Source organism: Eumetopias jubatus, unplaced genomic scaffold, assembly GCF_037043125.1.
Source record: "Eumetopias jubatus isolate StellerSeaLion01/CBP00866 unplaced genomic scaffold, mEumJub1_p1.0 scaffold_13, whole genome shotgun sequence".
In the NCBI taxonomy this organism is placed as follows: Eukaryota; Metazoa; Chordata; class Mammalia; order Carnivora; family Otariidae; genus Eumetopias; species Eumetopias jubatus.
Genome location: NW_028274819.1, coordinates 102,942,158 through 102,962,581, shown reverse-complemented (window position 1 = coordinate 102,962,581; position 20,424 = coordinate 102,942,158). Strand labels below are relative to the sequence as shown.

The 20,424-nt window shown below is 51.8% G+C and overlaps 1 protein-coding gene across 1 annotated transcript in view; it reads left to right on the top strand.

The window, feature by feature from the left end:
• Positions 1–20,424, top strand: part of ZBTB16 (zinc finger and BTB domain containing 16) — a 179,525-nt gene that overhangs the window by 74,720 nt on the left and 84,381 nt on the right. Inside the window, exon 3 of the mRNA XM_028105813.2 lies at positions 17,458–17,555. Coding sequence (XP_027961614.1) covers positions 17,458–17,555 — 98 coding nt within the window. The remainder of the gene's footprint in view (positions 1–17,457; positions 17,556–20,424) is intronic.

Sequence of the window (20,424 nt, the reverse complement as noted above, 5' to 3'; positions counted from 1 at the left end):
GCCCTGCCCACTCTGTTGCAGTTCATCGTATTACGGTTGGCCATGTCCTTGTCTTTGGGCAGAGAGGGTAAGGATGGAGTCCGTGGAGAAAACCGTGTCGCGGTGGCCGTGGAGAACTCCTCCATTGGAAGCCGGGGGCTTTCTGAGACCTCGATGGCGTCTCCCTCCTCCCCCAGGGAATGGTGCAGAGCCGGGGGAAGGTCCTGCCTGGCTGCCCTGAGCTCAGGGCCCTGATCTGGGGATGAGCGCTGGGAGCCCCACGCTCTGCATTGGTGAGAGCTGGACGAGGAGCAACTCCGTGAGCCCTGCTCTCCCGGGCGGCTCTTCCAGAAGGCGGGTGAGCAGCCAGGGTTAGGGTTAGGTGGCCTGGTGGGGACCAGGATGAAGGATGCCCCGGAGCTGTTGACAGGCACACCCTTCGGTCCTCCGTTCCCTAGCTGGAAAGAAAAGGAGGTGGCCTGGGAGAGCAGGGGAACAACTCCTAGGGCCGTTATGGGGGTTTAACCTGGGAGCTTTCCATTATAGAGAAAAACCAGCCACGGGATTGAAGAGGGGAGGATTTGCATCTCTGGCTTGACGGACTTAGAACTTCACAGGGGAGCAGGAGAGGATGGAAGAGCTGCAGGAGGGGTGCGTGGGGGTTTGGGAAGAGGGGTGGTGTTCCCAGACAGCAATACCCCTGGGCTGGAGAAGGGGCTGTTTTCTGCCTTGTTGCTTGGAGCCCACGTTCAGAACTTCTAGGATCTTCGTCTGGCGCTTCGCCTGCTGCATCTCCCCCCGTTGCTGCCGTGTGTTACTGGTTTTTAATCTTTGGCATGCCTGTGTCTGGGGCCTCCTACTAGGTTTGAAGGTTCTTGAGGGGACAGTCTATGTATTACATTTCTTTGACCCTTTCCACAGCGGCTAACGCCATGCCTTGCATTTAGTAGGCAATAAATATTTGTCTGCTTGAATGCACGGCGCTGCTCCCTTCCTCTTAGGGGAGCTGCCTGCGCCTGTCCCCATGGTCTCTCTCAGCCCAGGCTTCCAGCTCAAAAAGAGGTGGTGGAGCCAGCCTCTTCCTCCTCCAGAGGGGATTGTGTGTGGACTTATAAGATGCACAGCCGGGGGCACAAGTGGACATGTGGGAACGGAGGGGTCCCTGGAATGGGGAGCCCACACTTCTTCAGGCTGAAGGAGACCCTTCTTGCAGGCTGTCCCCTTTGGTTTGTGGACCTGCCATGGCTCCCTGGTCAAACCGATCCTCTGACCCAAAGGGGAAAGGGGGGCTGCCTGTAACTCCCTGGCACCTCCCGACTTCCTGCCCCCCACCCCCTGGGGGTCCTCAGCTTGTCAGCCCTGCCACTTGTTCAGTACAATTGTTTCAGTTATTTGGGAATTGGAAGCCTCATTTTACTATAATCGTTTCCCTAAAGATTTTCTAAATGAAACTTGCATACTTTCATCAGGTCCCCGACTTTCCAGACATTAAACAAGTGTCTCTAAGCGGTTTCCCTTTCTTCCCCCCTTGTTTTCTCCTTTTTCCTCAGAGACCAGCAGTGTGCTCGGCCAGACGGGGACAGAAGGGGTGTGTTGTGGGGACGCTGCCTTCTCGTCCACGTGTGTGTAGTAGGGGCTTCTTCAAGAGGGTACCGGTTTCCGTCCAGCTTTTTCTCGCTTTGTTGGCATCCCGCTATGGAGCCAGGCGGAGCACCCTGGCAAGGGACCAAACACGGACTGCGTGGCAGGAAGGCTCCGTCGCCCTGATATCCCCGCGTGGAATCCACTTGTCTGTGAATGGGAGGCTGTGGGGGAGGTTGGGGAAGAGCAAGTGTCTGGCCAGTCTCCAAGGCCAGATGTTCTTTAGTGCCGTATGTCCTGACAGGAAGGGTAGGCCTGGAGGGCTTCTGCAGCACGTCTGACCTCTGCTCTTGATCCACCACCATCTTCGTGAACCCCCTTCCTCCACTGTCAGGGACCTGTGATGGCTCCCTCTGGGCCTGCTCTTCTCAGCAGGCACCCTACCTTCTCCCCCACTCGTGCTCTGGTCTAAACTCCTTCCGCTGGACTCCACTGTCCCCAGCTCTGTCCCGCACACCTGTCCCTGGGTTGGCCACCCCTTGCGCGGGAACGAAGCTGTCCCATGCCTGTTTCACCTCATCTGAAATGTCTTCTCTTCTCTGCCTGCTTGAGCCCTGGTGTCTGCCGAGCCCAGCCTCGAGCCCACCTGCCCAGGGAAGCCTCTGGGTGTTTGATCCCCATGGACTGTGTGTGTGGCGATTGTAGTCCGACATTGGTGCACGCGAGTTAAGAACCGGTGTATGTTACGTTGCGCCTTGTCTTCTCTCTTTAACTCGGTTTCAGGGGGGCAGGTTATATTGTCTTGCGCTGTCGTTGTACCACCCACCAAGTCAAGCAAACACCTAACTGATTCTCACCCTGTCTCGGCTCGTGAGAGAGGAAGGAGCCCTGAAAGTTCTTGCTCCCTCCAGCCATGTGGAGTTGGCGACCGGCTGTTGGGGTACCAGGGGGAAAGACGTAGCACAGGGTAACTCCTCCACGGCACATTATTTTTTGCCATCTGCATTCTGATAAGCAGATGGTGGCCTGTTTAATTGGATGGACATTGCCGCCAGGTAGCAAACAGAAGTAGTAGCTCTTCTGAGTTCCCTTCCGGGGTAACTTGTCCTTCGCGGAGCCAGGCACCTGTGCTAAGTCAGTAGATCGAGATATAGGCGGTTTGTTCCAAGTTCTCTCTTCTTGTACCTTCTTGGGGCACAGAAATATCTTATAGACGCAAGGCAGGGAGGTTGTGTTGGCATTCTGTTTTGGAAGGCTGACCTAACTGCTGTCTCTGGACATCTCCTCTTTCTTAATGTGGAATTTGTACCCTTTTCTCTGTCCTTCTTACATGGTCCTTGCCCACCCTGAGCCTTCCATTCCCAGGCAGCTTCACTGTTCCAAGGAGGGTTTGTTTGTTTGTTTGTTTTGGTGGCTGCTTAATGAGTGCAGTGCTGAAATCAAAGTCTGCCTCTGTCTCAGGACTCTGCCTACTCCAGCCACGGTATGTCCCCTGCAAGCTCATCTCTGCCCACTTCTCCCTCTGACTGCTGGGGGTGATCAAGGGCTTGCCAGCATGACTTGTTCTTATTGGCGAGTCTTGGCTCATGTGGTGCCTCCATCACATGGAAATCTCCCTCATCCGCGGCCTTTCCGTTTTTGCTATTTCCTAACATGGGTAGACAGAGCCCTTCAGAACCCACGAAGCCCCCGTGGGGACCTGCCCAGTCTCACCATGTCCTCAAGCCACACCAGCTGCCGGTCGTTTACTTCTCTTCTGCGCACCCACACGTTGGCTGTTTGTTGACGTCTTGGCACATCACCACTCCCTCCTTTCAGGATTCTTTCTGTCTTTTTCTCATCATCCAGGTAGCGAACTGGCCGGGTGCCAAGGGTTTATCTTTCTTCTTCTTCAGCCTTCCACTAGCTAACGTCTGTTAAAGACACTACGTTCTGGGGACTGGGCTTACATCTTTTGTGTGCGCCATCTCATTTTCCTACCCTCTGAGGGAACAAGCTTATTATCCCACTTGACAGATGAGAACACAAGGCTTACAGAACCCCAGCATCTTAAGGCTTACTACGTGGTAGACCTAGGATTTGCAGTCACGGCCGGCATCAGAGTCTGAGCTGTTGAACTTTTTTGCTCTCCGATCGTGGTTTTGTATCAGGCTCCGAGCCTTATGACCCCTGGCAGGTTGTTTACTTCTTTGTGCCTCAGTTTCTTTCTCAGCAAAACAGAATAGAACTAAAGGCGTCCTAGGAGTCGTTCTGAGGTTTGGATGAGATGATGCATAAAAACGCACAGAATAGTGCCTCAGAGATGTCTCTGATTCTTCTAATTCTGCATTAATCAATCTCATTTTAATATTGTGGTTGGCATTACTCTTGTCACTTCTCATGTCTCTGGCTCTTCTTTAGCACCTGAGACAATGTTAGGCATATGGGCTATATCCAGGAAGTGCTCAGTTAGTGAACTAGAAGGCACTCGGGCACCCAGAGGTGACGCGGTGACAGTTCTCAGTGAGCTGCTGTCTTTGTGGCAGATGCCGATGGTGAGGGTGCCTTGGCCCCAGGGTACAGCGTTGGCAGGTGCTGGTGGCAGTGGCAGGTGGGGGATGAGGCATTGTGGGGTGTGGTGGACGCAGCAGTCGAGAACCTTCCTGTTGCCTACAAACTTTTCTTCCCTCCCGCCCCCTTCCCCAGTAGCTCTGAGCCCTGCCAAGTCTGTGCACAAGCCTTGAAATGACAAAGTACCCTTTAGTTAATTGCACAACGGATTGCCTAGAGTTAAAAGTTCTGATTTATATGACTATAGCTCTAACTGCTCAATAACACAGGCCTGTAATCTACTTTCATTTCAAACAGAACGGTGATTTATAGGGCAGCATGCCGCTTTAGCTCAGAAATGAGGTGTTCAACATATGCTCTGTTGACATAAATTTGGAATTTATTGCTGTTGTCAAAACTGCCTGTTGGACAAAGGTGGGTATTAAGGCAATAAATGACTCAGAATAGTTTTCTGTCACATTTCCTAACCATTGTATTCGGTCTATTTGAGGGAAAAATATATACTTAAAAGTAATCAAATGTCCAAAATCCATGCGTCTTCTTTTGAATGGCGAGCAGGGAGGATGCAGCAGGCGGCGGAGGGACATGAGGCTGTGGGGGGTGTTGGCAAGGAGAAAGCTTTTCATGAAGTTATGGCCCATTTTAAAAAGATTCCACTTTGCTTCCTCTCCCCCGTCCCCATTAGGAGGTGGGCTTTCCTTTCTCATTTACAAAGAGGGGGAGGAAAATGAAAGCTCATTAAATAAAAATAGTAAAGGACGTTTTTATGTGTGGGCTTAAAGCCAGCAATGTCAGGGAGGAGTTAGTGAGTGTCGCTGTGAGGGAGGCAGAGCAGGATTTGGTTTATGGGGAAATAAAGCCCACCGGCCGGTGTTGCTTTTTTGCAGCCCCGGTGAGCATGGGCTTGCTTCCACCATCCCTCTGCAGGCTCCCGTGGCCACACGGACTCTCGGCAGGCCGAGGACGGTGAGGGGCAGTTGGGTGCCAGGCTGTACGCCAGGTGTCATAGGGTACAGGTCCTGACTTACTCACGACCCGCCATGCGCCCAAGACGCGCACACCCATCCATTTACCCAAAACATGTCTTGAACCCCCATGGGTGCTGAGGCTTTGCTGGGCTCAACAGTGCAGAGAAATGAGGCAAAAAAAGCTCTGTCTCCGGGTAGTTTCTCAGCTAGCTGGAGAGACAGGTGGGCAAGCAGGTGCAGCACACATCAAAAGTTGGGGGCAACGTGGACCGGCTTTGGGGGCAGAGGACCACGGGGGCTCCCCCAGGATAACGCCGGCTCTCCTGCCTGGTGAAATGGCTCTTTGTGGCGATCAGGTCTCTTCAGGGAAAATACAGGAAAAAATGCACTCGTGATGGAGGCCTTTTTAAAGAGATGTACAATTTTGTGGTCAGGTGATTACCGACGTGTGTGTCAGGCGGGATTTTCTGTGTTGTGTGTTAGAAGAGGGAGGCCTGAGTCCCTGTGCATGGAAGCTGCCCCCTCTGTTCCCATGTGCATCAGCTCCACGCCGTGCACCGGTCAGAGCATCATCTGAGCACGGGGGGCAGCAGGGAGGATCTAGAGAGTGGGGTCAGGGTCCAGTTTGGGAATCTCTCTCCTCCGGCCTCTGTTTTAAGATAACATAGCATGTGGCATGCTGTCGGTAAGTGTGTGTCTCCGCGAGACGGAAAGTACACGTGGATCCGGAGAGCCGGCTGTGCCTGGCTGTCGCCGGGCCCAGAGTGGCCGGTGTTCTGCATTTCCAGCACGCCCGGCTCTGCGAGGCAGGCTTACAAGTCAGGAGCCGAGGAGCACTCAGGCTGCCTGCCTGGTACTTCTCCCCCCGTAAAAACAAGGCCCAGCAGGGGAGAGGATACGTATCTGTTGCTTTTATTTTATTTTGCCTTTTATCTCCATGCCCACACGCTCCGAGCGTCTCGGCGTTGATAAATGTGCGCTCTCACACATACACATGCTCACCGTCCCCCTTTCTCTTGCCCGCGTGCATGCTACGCGCGCGCGCACACACACACACACACACACACACACACACACACACACACACAGTCCCTCGTACACTGGGTGCGGACACCAATTGCAAGCCTCCTCTGTGTGGCTCACCCTCCCTTTGCCACCAACCCCTGTCCTTTTCACACAAAGCTCCCTGTTGGGAAAACTCATAATTTTTACACCACGCGGTCTTGACTGGCCATTGCTGGAATTACTGTCTCTTTGAAGTGCTTTCTGCTGGGGCATTTACAGGCCGTTTTAATTACCTGCAGCTTGCGAGGGGCCTTGCTCCGTCCCAGCCTTTGTTTGTTTGTTCTTTGCAAGGAGTCTGTGCAGAAAGGAATACGGCTGCCTTCTTCTACAAAGAAAGAAAAGGGGTACAGAGAAGTTTGGGGAGCCCATCACACAACTTCTACCCGGAGCCTGCTCCGGGACCCCCTACCCCGTTGAACAAGCTGAGAAAGGGAAGCCGGCCCTTGCTCCAGGCTTGTCCACGCTTCTCGTGGTTTCCAGTGCCGTGAGCCTCTCTCCTGTGTGTGTGTTTGGGTTTTAAGTATTATTAAATATATTTTCAAGCTTCCTGTCACAAGCAGCAGGGTTGTTAGATAAAGCTCCCCTCAGTGCTGACCAAATCAGAGTCATCTGCCACTGAGCTGGGATCTCGCTCCTATTTTTTCAACTAAATCTGTTTAAGGAGTGTGTGTTATTACATTTTTGAGCCTGGACATGGGGTGGAGGGTAGGGGTTGAAATCGCATGCGAAGGCAGAAGGTAGCACCCGCGTTGAGCTGTCTGGGTTTTTCCTTTTCTTGTCTTAATTTTTCATTCGGTTCTCTCTCTCTGGAATGAACTAAATATAAATAGCCTTCTTTGGGATTCCTGTTAAACACAAGTGTGGCATGTCATGTCTGTAGACAAAGATGCTAGTTTACCGGAGGAGCCTTGGAAATGTTTCCCTTTCCCTGCTGGCTTCTACAGCAGAAGGAATCTTCATTCATATTTATTCATTTAGTCCAAAAATGTACTGAGAAATCGGAACCCTCATACATTGCTGATGGGAGTGTAAAATAGTGCCGCTACCTTAGAAAACCGCCTGGCTGTTAAAAGTTTAAACGTAGAGGTACCAGATGACCCAGAGGTTCCACTCCCAGGCCTGTACCCCAGAGACGTGAAATTTATGTCCTTTGCCCTTATTACAAGAGCCATTACAAAGCTGTGCCCTTATTTCAAGATCAAACTGGTAAGCGAATGTTCATAGCCACATGATTCACAGCAGCCAACAGGCAGAAACAACCACATGTCTGTTGACTGATGAGTGGATACATGTGGTATATGCATACAGTGGAATATTATGTTGCAATAAAAAGGAAGTAGGGACACCTGCTCGCCCATGGGTGAATCCTGAAAACATTACACGGGAGTGAAAGAAGCCAGACATGAAAGGCCAAACGTACTGTATGATTCCATTTATATGAAATGTTCAGAAGAGGCAAATTATGGTATGTGGACATCTCCATGAAGGTTACTTGAAAACAAATGTGGTGAAAGCCTGTTCTGTCCCAGGCGCTGTGCCAGACCCCGAGGATGCAGGGGGCCTGCAGTCTAGGACAGGTGAAGAACACTGGTAGAAAACCCAGGGCATACCTGTAAGTTGGGTTAAGTGCTATAGAGGAAACCGATCAGGTGTGGTAACGCAGAGTAGTACTGATGTGGAAGCCACCTAGATGGACTGTCATTCAAGTGCAATCTTACTTTTCCAGAGCCCGGCACACACAGGCCTTCCCAGGGGGTGTGTAAAGAGCGAGCAGCAGGGGATGAGGGTGGTGTGCCTCCCCTGAGGACTTCTCTGTAGGAGGTTTTAAAGTTGCTTTGAGACTCAACCTGTCTGTGGACTCTGGGTATGCTCTTAGTGTCTCCTTCCTGCTGCTGGTCTACCTGTGCCTTTTACTGGGAGGATCTGGGGGGACGTTATGGGCCAGATGGATAGTGTCTCTGCAGGTGGGTATGTGTGAATGTGGATCCCGAGGGGAGCATTCTGGAGACTTCCACCTGTTCACATGGAGAGTGCCTCTCTTGGCCTCAGTTTCCTCATCCACAAATGGGGGCAGTACTCTCTTTCCCAACCACAGGGTGGTTGAGGCGATTCTCAGCAAGCCCTTTCAAAGTCAGGTGCGATCTGTAAATGCATTAGCATTATTCTAACACCTCAGTTGACTAGATTTCTTTTTTACATTTTTCTGCAAGAACGAAGAATGGGCAAAGAGGTAGGTATCTATTGTGTTTTTACCTTTTCCTTCATTACGATGACAGTAACTTCCACAGTGGGATTTGGTGCCATATAGGTTCATCTGCCCAATCTCTCATTTTGGGCTCATAACTGGTGTTGGGGATGGCAGCTCTCACAGCTCAGAATCCTCATAGAGAAGTGATTTAATTTTCAGTGTACTAAAGCAGAAAGAATGAGGCAATATCCATTAAGGAGGTTTTCAGAGGGCTTTAATTCGAAAGGAACTTTCCTGGGTCCTTGATAAACCTCGGGTATTTCCCACAGTCTCCGAGGACCTGTGGCTGGGCAGTGGGATTTGAAGGTAGCCTTTCGGCTTCGTGGCTGAAGTGAGAGCGTGTAAAAATGAGCCCAGATTACCAGGAAACAAGGCTGCCTCCTCATGCCCAGGCAACGCAGGAAGATAAAGGAGGAATCTGGAGCTTTTTGGAAACAGTTTTCCCAGAAATTGGCTATTTGTGCTGGTTGAAATGAAAGCCTCTTATGGGTGTAAGAGAGAAAAAGCAAAAACCCTGCTCATCCATAACCATAGTTCAGTTCCCTTATAGGGCCTTTTAGGATCTGCAGAGAATATTTTGGATTTATTTTTGTTTTCCTTGGGCTGACGTCACGAAGCATGCATCATGGTGCCCCGTTTTGGGTTTGGAAAAAGCTCTAAGAAGCTATAAATCTTGAGGCATTTTACTATTTTTCCTCTTCCCTTTTCAAAAAGCACAACTTTTCTGGTTTCTTAAAAAAAAAAAGAGAGAGAGAAAGAAAGAAACCTACAAATGTGTATATTGATCCCTTTCCCTCAGATCTTAACTGCCCAGGCTGTAATACCTTGCTTACATCTGCTAGGTTTTTTGTGCAGTTTTGCAACATCTCCTTAATCCAGTGAGCATAAATAGAACATTTCAATCATATTTGGCTACCAGGAACTTCGCAGATAAGCACACTAAGACCTTGTTGAAAGAGACTGTATGAGATTGTGTGTGATAAGATCATCCTATAGCCCGGTGCACAAATGAAAAACTTTTGTTCTTGGTGAAATTTGTTGATAGAGATATTTCAAATAAATGACTTACGGGAACTCAGTATTTTAAAAACAAAGGACCCGTTACGTAACGGCCCAAAGCCCGGGCCTCCTGGTGCTCAGCGGCCATGAAGACCCTTCTCAGGGTAGTCGCTGCGGGGAGATTAGCGTGCCCCTTTGTCATTTCTGACATGGTATTTTAACACTCATGCGGACAGCCTTATCGGAAAGCACTGTACTTGGTGTGGTTATGGCCGTGGGGAGTGCTATTGTCCTGCCCCGTATTTTCAAGGCTGGGGACAGCTTCTTCCACTCAGTCAGCTCCAGGTTGGCCTTGATCCCAGGCCAACACAGGATGCACGGTCTTCTAAGAGCCCCGTGGAGGCCTTCTCTTTTGGACAATAGGGACGACTGTTCTTGGACTGATAGATGTTTGTGTGCGTATGTGTGTATGTTGGAAGTGTTTTTGTTTTTTTACCTCTACATTTTTCTTTTTTAATTCCCTCCCATGTTTGTTCATTCATTCAACAAAAATGCACTGAGTCCCTCCTATGTTCTGGGCTCTGCTCGACGATGGAGGCTGAGGGGCTGAATCTGGGATGGATCCTTCAGGAAGGAGCTTATAATCTGGTGAGCGTAGGCCCCTGTCAGCCCCACAGCCTTCCAGTGTCATAAACCTGATTGGAAAGGACCTAAGAAATCATCTACTCAACCCTTGCGTTGCTGCAGAGGGCATAAAGTGCAATCTTCAGAGGGTAAGTGGTTTGACCAAGGTCATCTGACGGTTACTGGCAGAGTTGGAGAGAACACTGGGTGTCCTGCCCCTAGAACAGGATCTCAGCCAGTGTGTTACACCTTTATTCTCGATTCTTGAGGAGACATGCCTTCTCTGCTGTTCTCTCCCCCTCCCTTTAAAAGGCTCCAGAGCAACCAAATGGCCCCGGTTTTCTAGAGCTCCGCTGGCCTGGCTTCCCAGGAGAGGGGCTGGAGCCGTGCGTCCTGCCGCCCCCGTGGTGCAGCACGGAAGGCGTTAACTAGCACTATGTTAGTTCTTGCGTGTGTTTTTTAATCTGTTGTTTGAAATCCTTGCCTTTTATTGGTATATTTACTTTATGGCATACATAAAGAGCTATATTAAAAAATAAATTGTGTTGTAAAAGCATTCGGTAATGTTTATTAATATTGACTAGTCAGGGAGCAAGGAACTCTATTGCTACAAGGGTGATTTGTGGTAATACCAGCTAAGCATTCACAGCTTGTCCAATGACTGTCTAATCTCAACATTAAAAAAAAGGGGGGGTAAAAGAATAATTTCCCTTATGCCTTGGGAAAATGAAAGTGACCCCCCTCCCTAGCGAAGATTAGGACTATTCTTTCTTTTCCGCCCCGAGGGTTCCAGGCTTCTCCTCACCGACGCCGGGCAGTCCCGGGCCTGGATTTCAGTGGTCAGGTATCCCTCTGTCTTGGGATGGTTGGCGACTGCTTTGTTAGCAATAGCTTCTCACGTGCCAACTCTAGGTGTCTGCATCGGTGCTGAGGGTTTGGAGGCGGAAATAGAGACTTATTCTCTGTCCTCAAGGAGCTTATAGCTTTGAAGAACTTAGACATGGCTTAGTGCTAAGTCTTGGTCCTGATATTCCAAGACAATACCTAAGGAAAATGATACTGGGTGTGACTAATGACCCACTCGGCCTGGAATCTGTCCCTGCTTGGTGACATTAAGAGACATTTCCTCGGGACAAGATAATGTCACCCTTAGAGGGTAGGGAACATTCCCTGAGTATCCCAGATGTCCTGGTTTAGGGTGGAGGTCTCTAGTAGAACAGGTTTTGTTCAGAGTAACCCTTTCTCACAAAAAGGCATATGTAGAAAGTACAGAATATTGGACTGAATTTGGGAATACTTTGAAATCCCCCTGGAAGTTGCTTTTGGGTGTAAATTCTTGATAGCTTGATAACTTTTCATTCATCCCGTCTTAAAAGTGGAGCCCAGAATGCATTGGCTATTTGGCCTTCCTCTTGCCATTTGAATTAAAGGTCGATGGACATTGAAGTTATGTTTTGAACCTAAAGATTCTTGGAGAAAAGAGCTGAAATATGTAAGCTCTTTCCTCTCTTGGTTCTGTTTCTTCTTGGAGCCGTGAGCAGGGCCAGGGTGAGGTTCTCTGACCACGGGGCTTGGGAATCTTGGGGCTTTTAACAAGTAACTTGAGAGAAAGACACGTTTCTTCTCACTGAATCTCAACCACACAACCCTCGCGAGTCGAACCGAGCTAGCAGGATGCATCAAGCCATCTCTGTGCTACTGGAAGGCTGACAATGCACAGATGCTGTCTGCTCTGGACTATACAATGTATCATGGCAATGTATTGGGGCTTGTTGTTTTCGAGACTGAGCGTGTTGGCAGAGCTCCGTGAAGGGACCTGCCTCCTACCATGTCCACGTGGGGACACGGCGGCAGCATGCCAGGTCCTGCTCAAGAGAGGAAGGGGCGAGAGGAGGGGAGATAGTGGCTGGGTTCCCATGATTCGAAGAGGATCTTAGAGAACATTGATTCCCATGTTGGCAGCAGACTTTTGAGAGAAGAGGGTCATTTAGACCTTGGTTTGGATCTGACTCTCAGAATGTCCTGCTTCATCCTTGCCTATTCTGAGTACCCCTTACAAGCCCTGGGTAGGTCAAGTTGATGGTCGTGGGATGAGCAAGCAGAAGCCCCTGGTGTTAGGGTAGCTTCTGCATGTGGGACGGCTCAGACCAAGGAGAGGGTGAGTTGGAGGGACTGTGAGGCCTCACTGGCCAGAGCCGGGTGTTGGTTCAGGGCATGGGATCAGTTAAGCTGAAAACAAGGAAAACTTTACCTTATAAAAACCCTTATAGGATGGATCCCCCTCATTATTTCTCAAAGATGTGTAGCTCTGTCCCACTCACTTGCCGCATTGACAGACCCTAGTTCTCAGTGCTGGTCTGCCCAGCAAAACTCACAGGTCAGGCACTTTCAGATCCCCAGGAGGAGAGGGAGGCAGGGAGGGAGAGAGTGTAGCCCTTGGGTTATTGGAACCAAATTCCCTCTCTAAACCTTCCTTGCCCATCGGTCTACTTTGATTGCTCTTGTCTCTGGTGAGAGGAACTTGGGAAGAAATGGAACATTGGTGATCTGGGGCCTGGAACCCCTCTCTCAGGCAGGCCTTGTTGCCGGGTCTCCTAGCATCTCCCCTTGACCCTCAGTTCTGTGGGATGGAGATGGGCTGAGCTTTCCCCGCAGACGGTAGATACAGAAGGTGCTCTTAGGGAGCCCTGTTGTGGTCGGCTGTGTCTGGAGGCTGAGGGTGAGGAGGGTGGAGTATGGCATGGGTCTCTCCTGGCTGCTACTCTTTCTGCTGTTGTGTTCTGGGCGGGCTGGGAAGACGAAGGCCCATCTTGAGAATGAGAGGTTGGGCTGAAGCTCAGGCTTTCTGTGGCACTGAAAGAGGCGTTGGCCTTCCTCATGAGGACATTCAGGACCCAGAGGACAGAGTCCAGCCCCGGGTTGGAGGTGCCCGTGAAGCTCTTGTGCTTGTAATACCGTGAAAGGTGAGAGGAGGGATGCCTCGACCCCACGTTAGGCGGAGGAATTTCTTTAGCAGCATTGAGCAGTCCCTTCTAAAACTAGGCCCTACGAAGAAAAGAGAAATCAACGTGACTTCTGCCATGATACATTGTATAGTCCAGAGCAGACAGCATCTGTGCATTGTCAGCCTTCCAGTAGCACAGAGACGGCTTGATGCATCCTGCTAGCTCGGTTTGACTCGCGAGGGTTGTGTGGTTGAGATTCAGTGAGAAGAAACGTGTCTTTCTCTCAAGTTACTTGTTAAAACGTTCAGATTTGCTTAGTTCTAATTTCTCATAGTGATTCAGCTCCCTTGAGAAAATAGCTAGAAACCTGCTAAAGGTTAATTTTTTCTTTGTCTTTTTGGACATAATTGAAAATCTGTTCCATTCATGGTAGGTTTAGCCAGTGGGCCAGTGGGGGCCTGTGCTGGGACAGCAGTACTGCTGGGTGGGGTGCGGGGTGCGGGGAACCTCAGCCCACTCCCCAGGATTGTGTAGTGGGGACCTGATGGGTCCTCCAGCAAGCCTAGAATGGGGGTGCCCGGGCCATGCCAGAACTGGGTTACTTTCAAGATGCTGCCCAGCAACGTTGCTGCTTCTCAGAGGAGGGGGTGTGAAAACCGAGGGAGTGTGCAGACACATGCAAAGATGTCTCCAGCAGCTTACCTTTGCTGTGCCCTGTGGAGCCTGGAGACCTCAGATGGCCATGAGCAGCTAGACCTCGCGAACAGACAAGACCAGACTGGGAAGCTATGCGCGTGTGGTGAGGAAGACAGAGGTGGACAGAATTTCCATTTTATTTATTTTATTTATTTATTTTTAAGATTTTATTTATTTGACAGAGAGAGACACAGCGAGAGAGGGAACACAAGCAGGGGGAGTGGGAGAGGGAGAAGCAGGCTTCCCGCGGAGCAGGGAGCCCGATGTAGGGCTCGATCCCAGGACCCTGGGATCATGACCTGAGCCGAAGGCAGACGCTTAATGACTGAGCCACCCAGGCACCCCTAGAATTTCCATTTTAAAAAACAATCTGTGGCATAACGTCATGGGAGCAGCAGTAGGGGGCTGTGGTCTGCAGAACAGAGAGACCGTGAGTTCATACAAATGTACACTTTTGCTTGGAAACCAGTTGGAAGTCTGCATCCTCACTGGTCATTCTGCAGACTGTGCTGTAGCGAGTCTGCTCGTAGCCAGGTCTCTTGAACGCACTCAGATTCTTCTCCGCCATTTCCTTTTCCTGTGAGTTGGAAGCGTCCACCTTTCCACATCCGTCCCTTGGTGTTCTGAATTACCGGTTAACAGAGGACAGGAGCAAAGCGGTGCTGTGTGCTACTCAACACCTAGGCTTGTGCAGTGCTCCCTTTTTCTCTTCTGAACTTCATGAGCATTGCCTGTGTCTCTCTGCCAGTGGGGTAGGACCTCTGTCCTTGTACTGTGTATGGATCACGTGGATGCCACACCCCCCTTTGCAACCTGTGTGGGGCGCTGAGTTAGTGGGCCAGGTACAGGGCAGGGTCCTTACCCCAGTGATCGGACAAGATAGGACATCTGTGTCTCTGAAGGCTGGGAAATATGTGGCAGCAGAGTGGTTCCAAAGAAAGGCTATTGATGGGTTCCAGAAGTTTCTTTCCCTGAAAGATAGACCAACAAGTGAGTAAAGGAGGAAATTCAGGTCGTCTGGCTTAGAAGGTTTTAAAATGAGTAGATTTCTGGGCTTGGGTGTCAGTTTTTGCTTGGGCTGTCTTAGCCTGACTACCTTGGCATCACGGGACATCACACAGTGGAACATGGCTCAGAGAGAATAATAGTGCCCCGCAGGGGAATTCCTTGGAAGCTAGGTAAAAGGATAAAACGTAGGTTCCCTAAGGGACCAGAACCTTAGAAATCACCCACATCACTTTATACGTGAAAAAAATGCAGAGAGGTTGTTATAGCATGATTTGTCCAAGGTCATAAAAGAAGTTAATGGCCAAGTCAGGCTGAGGATCTGGGTCTTCTGGCTGCTCACCTGGCATTGTTCCCCATACCCTGTTACCCCTTGTGGTAAAGGGCAAGACGTTTCACACCATGCTGATCCACTTTCACCATTTGCCAGGCAAATCCATTCGCATTCAGAAAAAAGGCAGTGTGGTTACCCAGAAAGTGTTCATCGGGGTCTGGATCAAGAGATTTGGTCTAGAACCTTCAGGGAGAGGAGATGGAAGTCCAAGGGTGTGGTTGGGGATACTTATCCTGGTGGTAGCTGCTTACGCTGGAAGACTGGTCACTCCAGTGTCCTTTTGCTGTTAGTCTTCCTGTCAGCCACCCCCCCCAAGAGGTGGACTTCCCTGGAAGCTAAGAAATCCCTAGGGAAGAAAAGATGAACGTGAATGAGGTGGAAACCCATCACCGCCATCCACCACGCCTGACCACGAATGCGTACAAGAGGCTCCCCTGCCGAACCATTTGTGAGGGGAGCTTTTGCTGCTTCACAGAACATCTCTTAGAAAAGCAAACATCTGCCACGCCTGGGTAAGTGACAGGAACACTGTCTACACGTGTGGACATGCACACATACACACTCAGTTGCCTGGGTGCATGTCTCAAAGCATGGATTGCCCAGAATGTTCTCAGGACATGTCCCAGTGTCCAGCATTGTGAAATATATTTGGAGTTAAGAATGTTCAGTTAAAATGTTCTGTACTGCTACTATTTCTCAATTGGGTTGGATCAGCCATGGCCAGGAGTGAGATAATATGGGGGTGGGGTGCCCCTACAGTGTCAGGGATGAGAGTGTGAGAGAGAGAGAGAGAGAGAGAGAGAGTGTGTGTGTGTGTGTGATTGAGAAATTATTTGTTGCCTTTGGCAAGGAGGTAAAGGGAAAGTGAGCAAACAAAACAGCATGATTGAGAAAGAGTTCCGTGAAGGGGACTGGGCCTGTGGACACGGCATGCAGTCTTCAAGCCACTGTGGCCCATAGACTGTGGCACTTGGGAGGCTCACCTGGGGACCCGCATGGTTCTGACTTACCGCTGGGTTCTCATACGGGGATTTGGAAGGTGGTGGCAGTGGGTGGCTCGGTGTAGTTGTGGTGACCTGGGCTCCGAGGCTCAGACCTGGGTGCTGCTGGCTTGAATGTAGAGTACTTCCTCTCCGCACTCAGGGTTTTATCAGTATCCGTACCAGCTGCCCTCCAAACTTCTGTGGTCTCGGTCCATCACTGTCTGATTGCCGTAGGTTGTTGCTCTAAGGGAGCCTTGTAGGCTCTACTCCGTGCCCTACTGTCATCAGCTCCTATCTCTGGCTGCCGTTGCCTGCCCTGTTCCTCGGGGCAGGGTGCAGAGACGGGGGTGGAGATGGATCCTGCATCCGGCAGTGGCAAGTAAGGGCCTGAGAACAGGAGTGTGGGTGGGAAGAAAGTCAGCGTTCTGGGCCAGATGGCCCACATGCCAGCCAACAGCTCTGAGCCTCAGCGGCCTGCAGCGCACAGACCATCTTCCCAGCGCCCAGCTCTGCGCTAGCCTGCCCACTTCCCTGATCTGACCCAGCTGCACCGCTGGCCTCTGCCAGAGCAGGGGGCTGGGGGGAAAGGGTCGGAGTTGGGATAAGGGCATGGCTGGGGGCTGGGATTGTGGCTGCTTGTGAGCGGGACCTCTGTCTTCCTGGGGTGATCCTCTGTGTCAAGCCCAACTCACAGAGCTGCAGATTGGGTGTGCGAAAGTACTCGGAAAGCCTCACATGGCATTTGTAGAATGATGTTACCCGGTTTTCTTGCACTCTTTCTCTCTGTCGGGGCTCAACCTCACGCCAGAAAGCGAGGGAAGACTGAGGCAGGGCCTCAGGGGGAAGGGCATGCATGTCGGAGACTCACTGCAGTCCTCAGAACATCTGGAGGAGTCCATAAAGCCAGCAAGTCCTTCCGAAGTGGTTCAGAACCTACTATGTGCCAGTCACTGCAGTGGGAGCTGGGGACATGAATCAGGAAGGGAATGGGCGCGGGCCTCCTGAGTCGGGCGGGGTTCTGGCGGTGTCTTGGGGGAGCTGGGCACGTGCACGGCTGCAGCACAGTGAGGCCTGGTGTGACCGAGGTAAGCAGAGGCCCGGTGGCCTCCACGGATGCTCAGTGCCAACTCACCAGTGACCATCCCGCGCTGCCTCCTTCTCGCCCTGCAATTGGATCTGGCTTTTTTCCCTTGGTCTCTGTGCCAGTGGGTAATGCAGTAGGAAATGTCCTGTTCTTTAGCTCTTGGACAAGCCCAGGAGTAGACTCTTCCTTGGCAGTGGTCCATGGGAAGAGGGGTACGCTAGGCTGCCTGAGCCTATAGGGATGTTTCCATCAGTGCCCGTCTGCAGCAGCCGTGCCTGCCTTCTCCCTCCCTCTTGCTCACCTGCCGGAGGGGTGGCTGTAAAGCCCCCAGGTGCGGGTGGGCTTGCCTTCCAGCCAGCCAGAGCAGCCCCAAACTATCTTCTCCTCTCCCTACAGGAAGCTGCACAGTGGCATGAAGACGTACGGGTGTGAGCTCTGCGGGAAGCGGTTCCTGGATAGTTTGCGCCTGAGAATGCACTTACTGGCTCATTCAGGTAGGCGATGCTGCCCTGACTGGCCCATCTGAGCGCAGGCAACTGCCTCTGGCCCGCCTTCGCCCCCACTCAGAGCACGGATGTCCCCGCCGCCAGCCGGGGCCTTCGGGCCGCCGCGTCCCATGGATGCTCCCCTCCAGGTTCTTGGAGCAGAGGGCCCATCCTGATGGTGTGACCATCTGCACCAACGCATCGTGTTCTCTTGGGTTTCCCAGGGCATTGTGGGCACCCGGTGCCCTGTGTGATGGACTTTCCAAAGTAGATGACAGTTCCATCAGCATGACAGTGGTATCATTCGGTTCTCGTGGGCTAATGAATCTGACTCTTGGGTTCTCGTTATACGGGAGCCTTTAATAGATCGAGAAAGGTTGGAACACCGACTAGTTACAGTGTGCTGTCTTTTGCGAGATTTATCCATTTCTAGTGGGGTCGGCTGTGTGGCTGCAGGGAGCTACACCTGTGTTTGGGCAAGGCTGCTCTGCCCCGTGAGGCGTGGGAAGTGGACGAGCACCTGACATCCAGCCTGCCCGGGTAATCTTGGTGGAGGGAAGGATACACACCAGGTCTAATGATCCTGCTTTGAAGCCAGGGGCTTGCCTGGGTTCAGTTGTGGAGGCCTCCAGACCTCCCTACGGGGCCAGCACTCTCTTCGATCCCCTTGCCTTTCAGCCTTGGAGTCGCATTTTGGGGGAGGGGGGAGGGCCATCTCCTTATGGTCACGTGTTGACCCCCCCCCCCCCGCTGTCCTGGTCCGCGCCTAGCCCTCCAGCATCTGTGGAATGCGCATGGGCTTTGGGGCTGGGCAGGTGTTCATACCTTGTCTGTAGTATGTGCTATGTGACCTTGGGCTGCTCTGTCACCCAAACCCCGTTTTCTGTATCGGTGAGGAGCAGGTGTCGCCTAGCGAGCTCGTATCAGTTTTCTAAAGAATCCGGTGACAGAATGTATGTCACAGGCATCTGCATACACACCCTGGCATACAGGTGGTGGTCAGTAAATGTTGACTGCCCCTGCTTCACCTTCCTCTTCCCCAGTTCTACAACTGTGACCCTGAGGCATGTTCCCATCACTTTACTCCAGAAGCTTCTATCTGGCTGGCTGTTTGCCGCCTGCCCTCGCACTGCCCAGACAGTCTTGTAAGTCCTATTTGGTGCTTTTCATGCTTCAGCCCGCCACAGTCTTGCTGCAAAGCCTGTGTGACTCTGCACGGTGTGGGATGCTCTCTCCCTGGCCTTCAGGGTGCCTCCTAAAGTTCCCAAACCCCTTCTTGCTTTCCCTCCTCTCCCTTCCAGATCTGAGGATTGTGCCCTGTGAGGTGGCTGTCTGTCTCAGCGTGTATAATCTGTCCCCACATCTTTAGTGCATTCCTCCTCCCTGGGGGGGGGGGTCACCCATGCCCACACCTTGTTCCCCTGCACCACCCTCATCCTACCCACCTCTCCCACGTTGGCCTGGAGTCCTGAGTCCAGACCCCGCTGTGTCCAGCATCTGCTTGGTACTCATGGGCTCCTTTTGTTCAATTTTTAGAACATGCACCTTGTATCTTTTTGCCTCCCTTCAGTTTAGTAGGTCATTTGGGGTTCAGTGTGGGGTTTCAGAGCTGACTGCCAGCCAGCTTGGCCACCCCCCAAGTGCAGAGAGTGGGTCTTGCGTCTTACGTGCTCCCTGCTGTGGGCCCCTGTGTGGTCTCTCACTGTGTGGTGCTGGACACTTCCATGCGGGTAATGCACTTTTCAGCCTGTGGTTAAAGCTCCCTTGCCCACTCCGGAACTTGGCCCAGTGAGCATCCTTTCTCCTTACTCGTTCCTTGAGTCCAGCGCTCTAGCCAGACTCAGCTACTTGTTGGTTTGTGCTCTGTGTAGACAGTCACAGCTTGCTTTCCGAGCTCCGTGGCTTTGTTCGCCCCAGTCCCTCTGCTTGGAATAACGCTTCCCTAGTCTTGCCAGATCGTCTAAGGGCCCTTATGCAATGCCATCCTTCGCCCTTCCCCACCTTCAGCCGGGAGCTGTCATGCTTTCTTCTGGGTGTCCGTATGTCTTTATCTGAAGCTCTCTGGGCACAGTCTTTCCTCTTTGTGCTCTGGTTATTTATGGACGTGCCCTATCTCCCCTACTTGGAGTCAGGGATAGAAATTGGGAAACCTACCTCCTGACCGTGTATGTGGTCTTGGGCAAGAAATGTAAGCTTTTCCGTATCCTCATCTGTGAGGTGGCAGCTCTTAACGCCCCCTCAGAGACATTGTGAGGCTCACATCAGACCTTAGCCCTGGGCCTCGCACATGATTGGCTCTCCATAAATAGAATTTCCCTCTCGCTTTGTTTGTCTGATAGATTATAAGCCCGTAGGGCCAGGGTCTGTCCCCATTATGTGCAGCACATTGCCTGGCACATTGCTGGAGTTGGTAGATACTGGTCGGATGAACGAGTGCAGCTGGGGGAGCATGTCAGGGGAGCTCCAGTCTCCCGCTGGGTCCCTCCTGCAATAGGAATGGTGTAGACTGTTTCCCAGGGGTTCACTGGGGGGCAGCCAGGAGCCCCCCCCCGGCCAGTATTGGCTGAGTGTGAGTGAGCCAATCTCGGCCACGTGGGGGATGCCGGTGAGAGTGGCACAGGGGGGGCGGCGCCACTTGCACATGTGCGGCGGTGGGGCCCAGAGCCCCCAGTTCAGACAAGGTGAGTGGCTTTGCACCCCCCCTTTGGAGCTAGCTGCCACCTGAGGACATGCACTCCCATCCTGGCAGAGATGCCACTGCGGGGTCCTGTGGTCTCAGTCCGATGCCCCGGCAGCTTTGGGAGCTGGGTCCTGTCTCCCTAGGCGCTCTTCTCCATATCTCTCCTACTCGACACAGACGTCTGATTGTGCCAAGTGG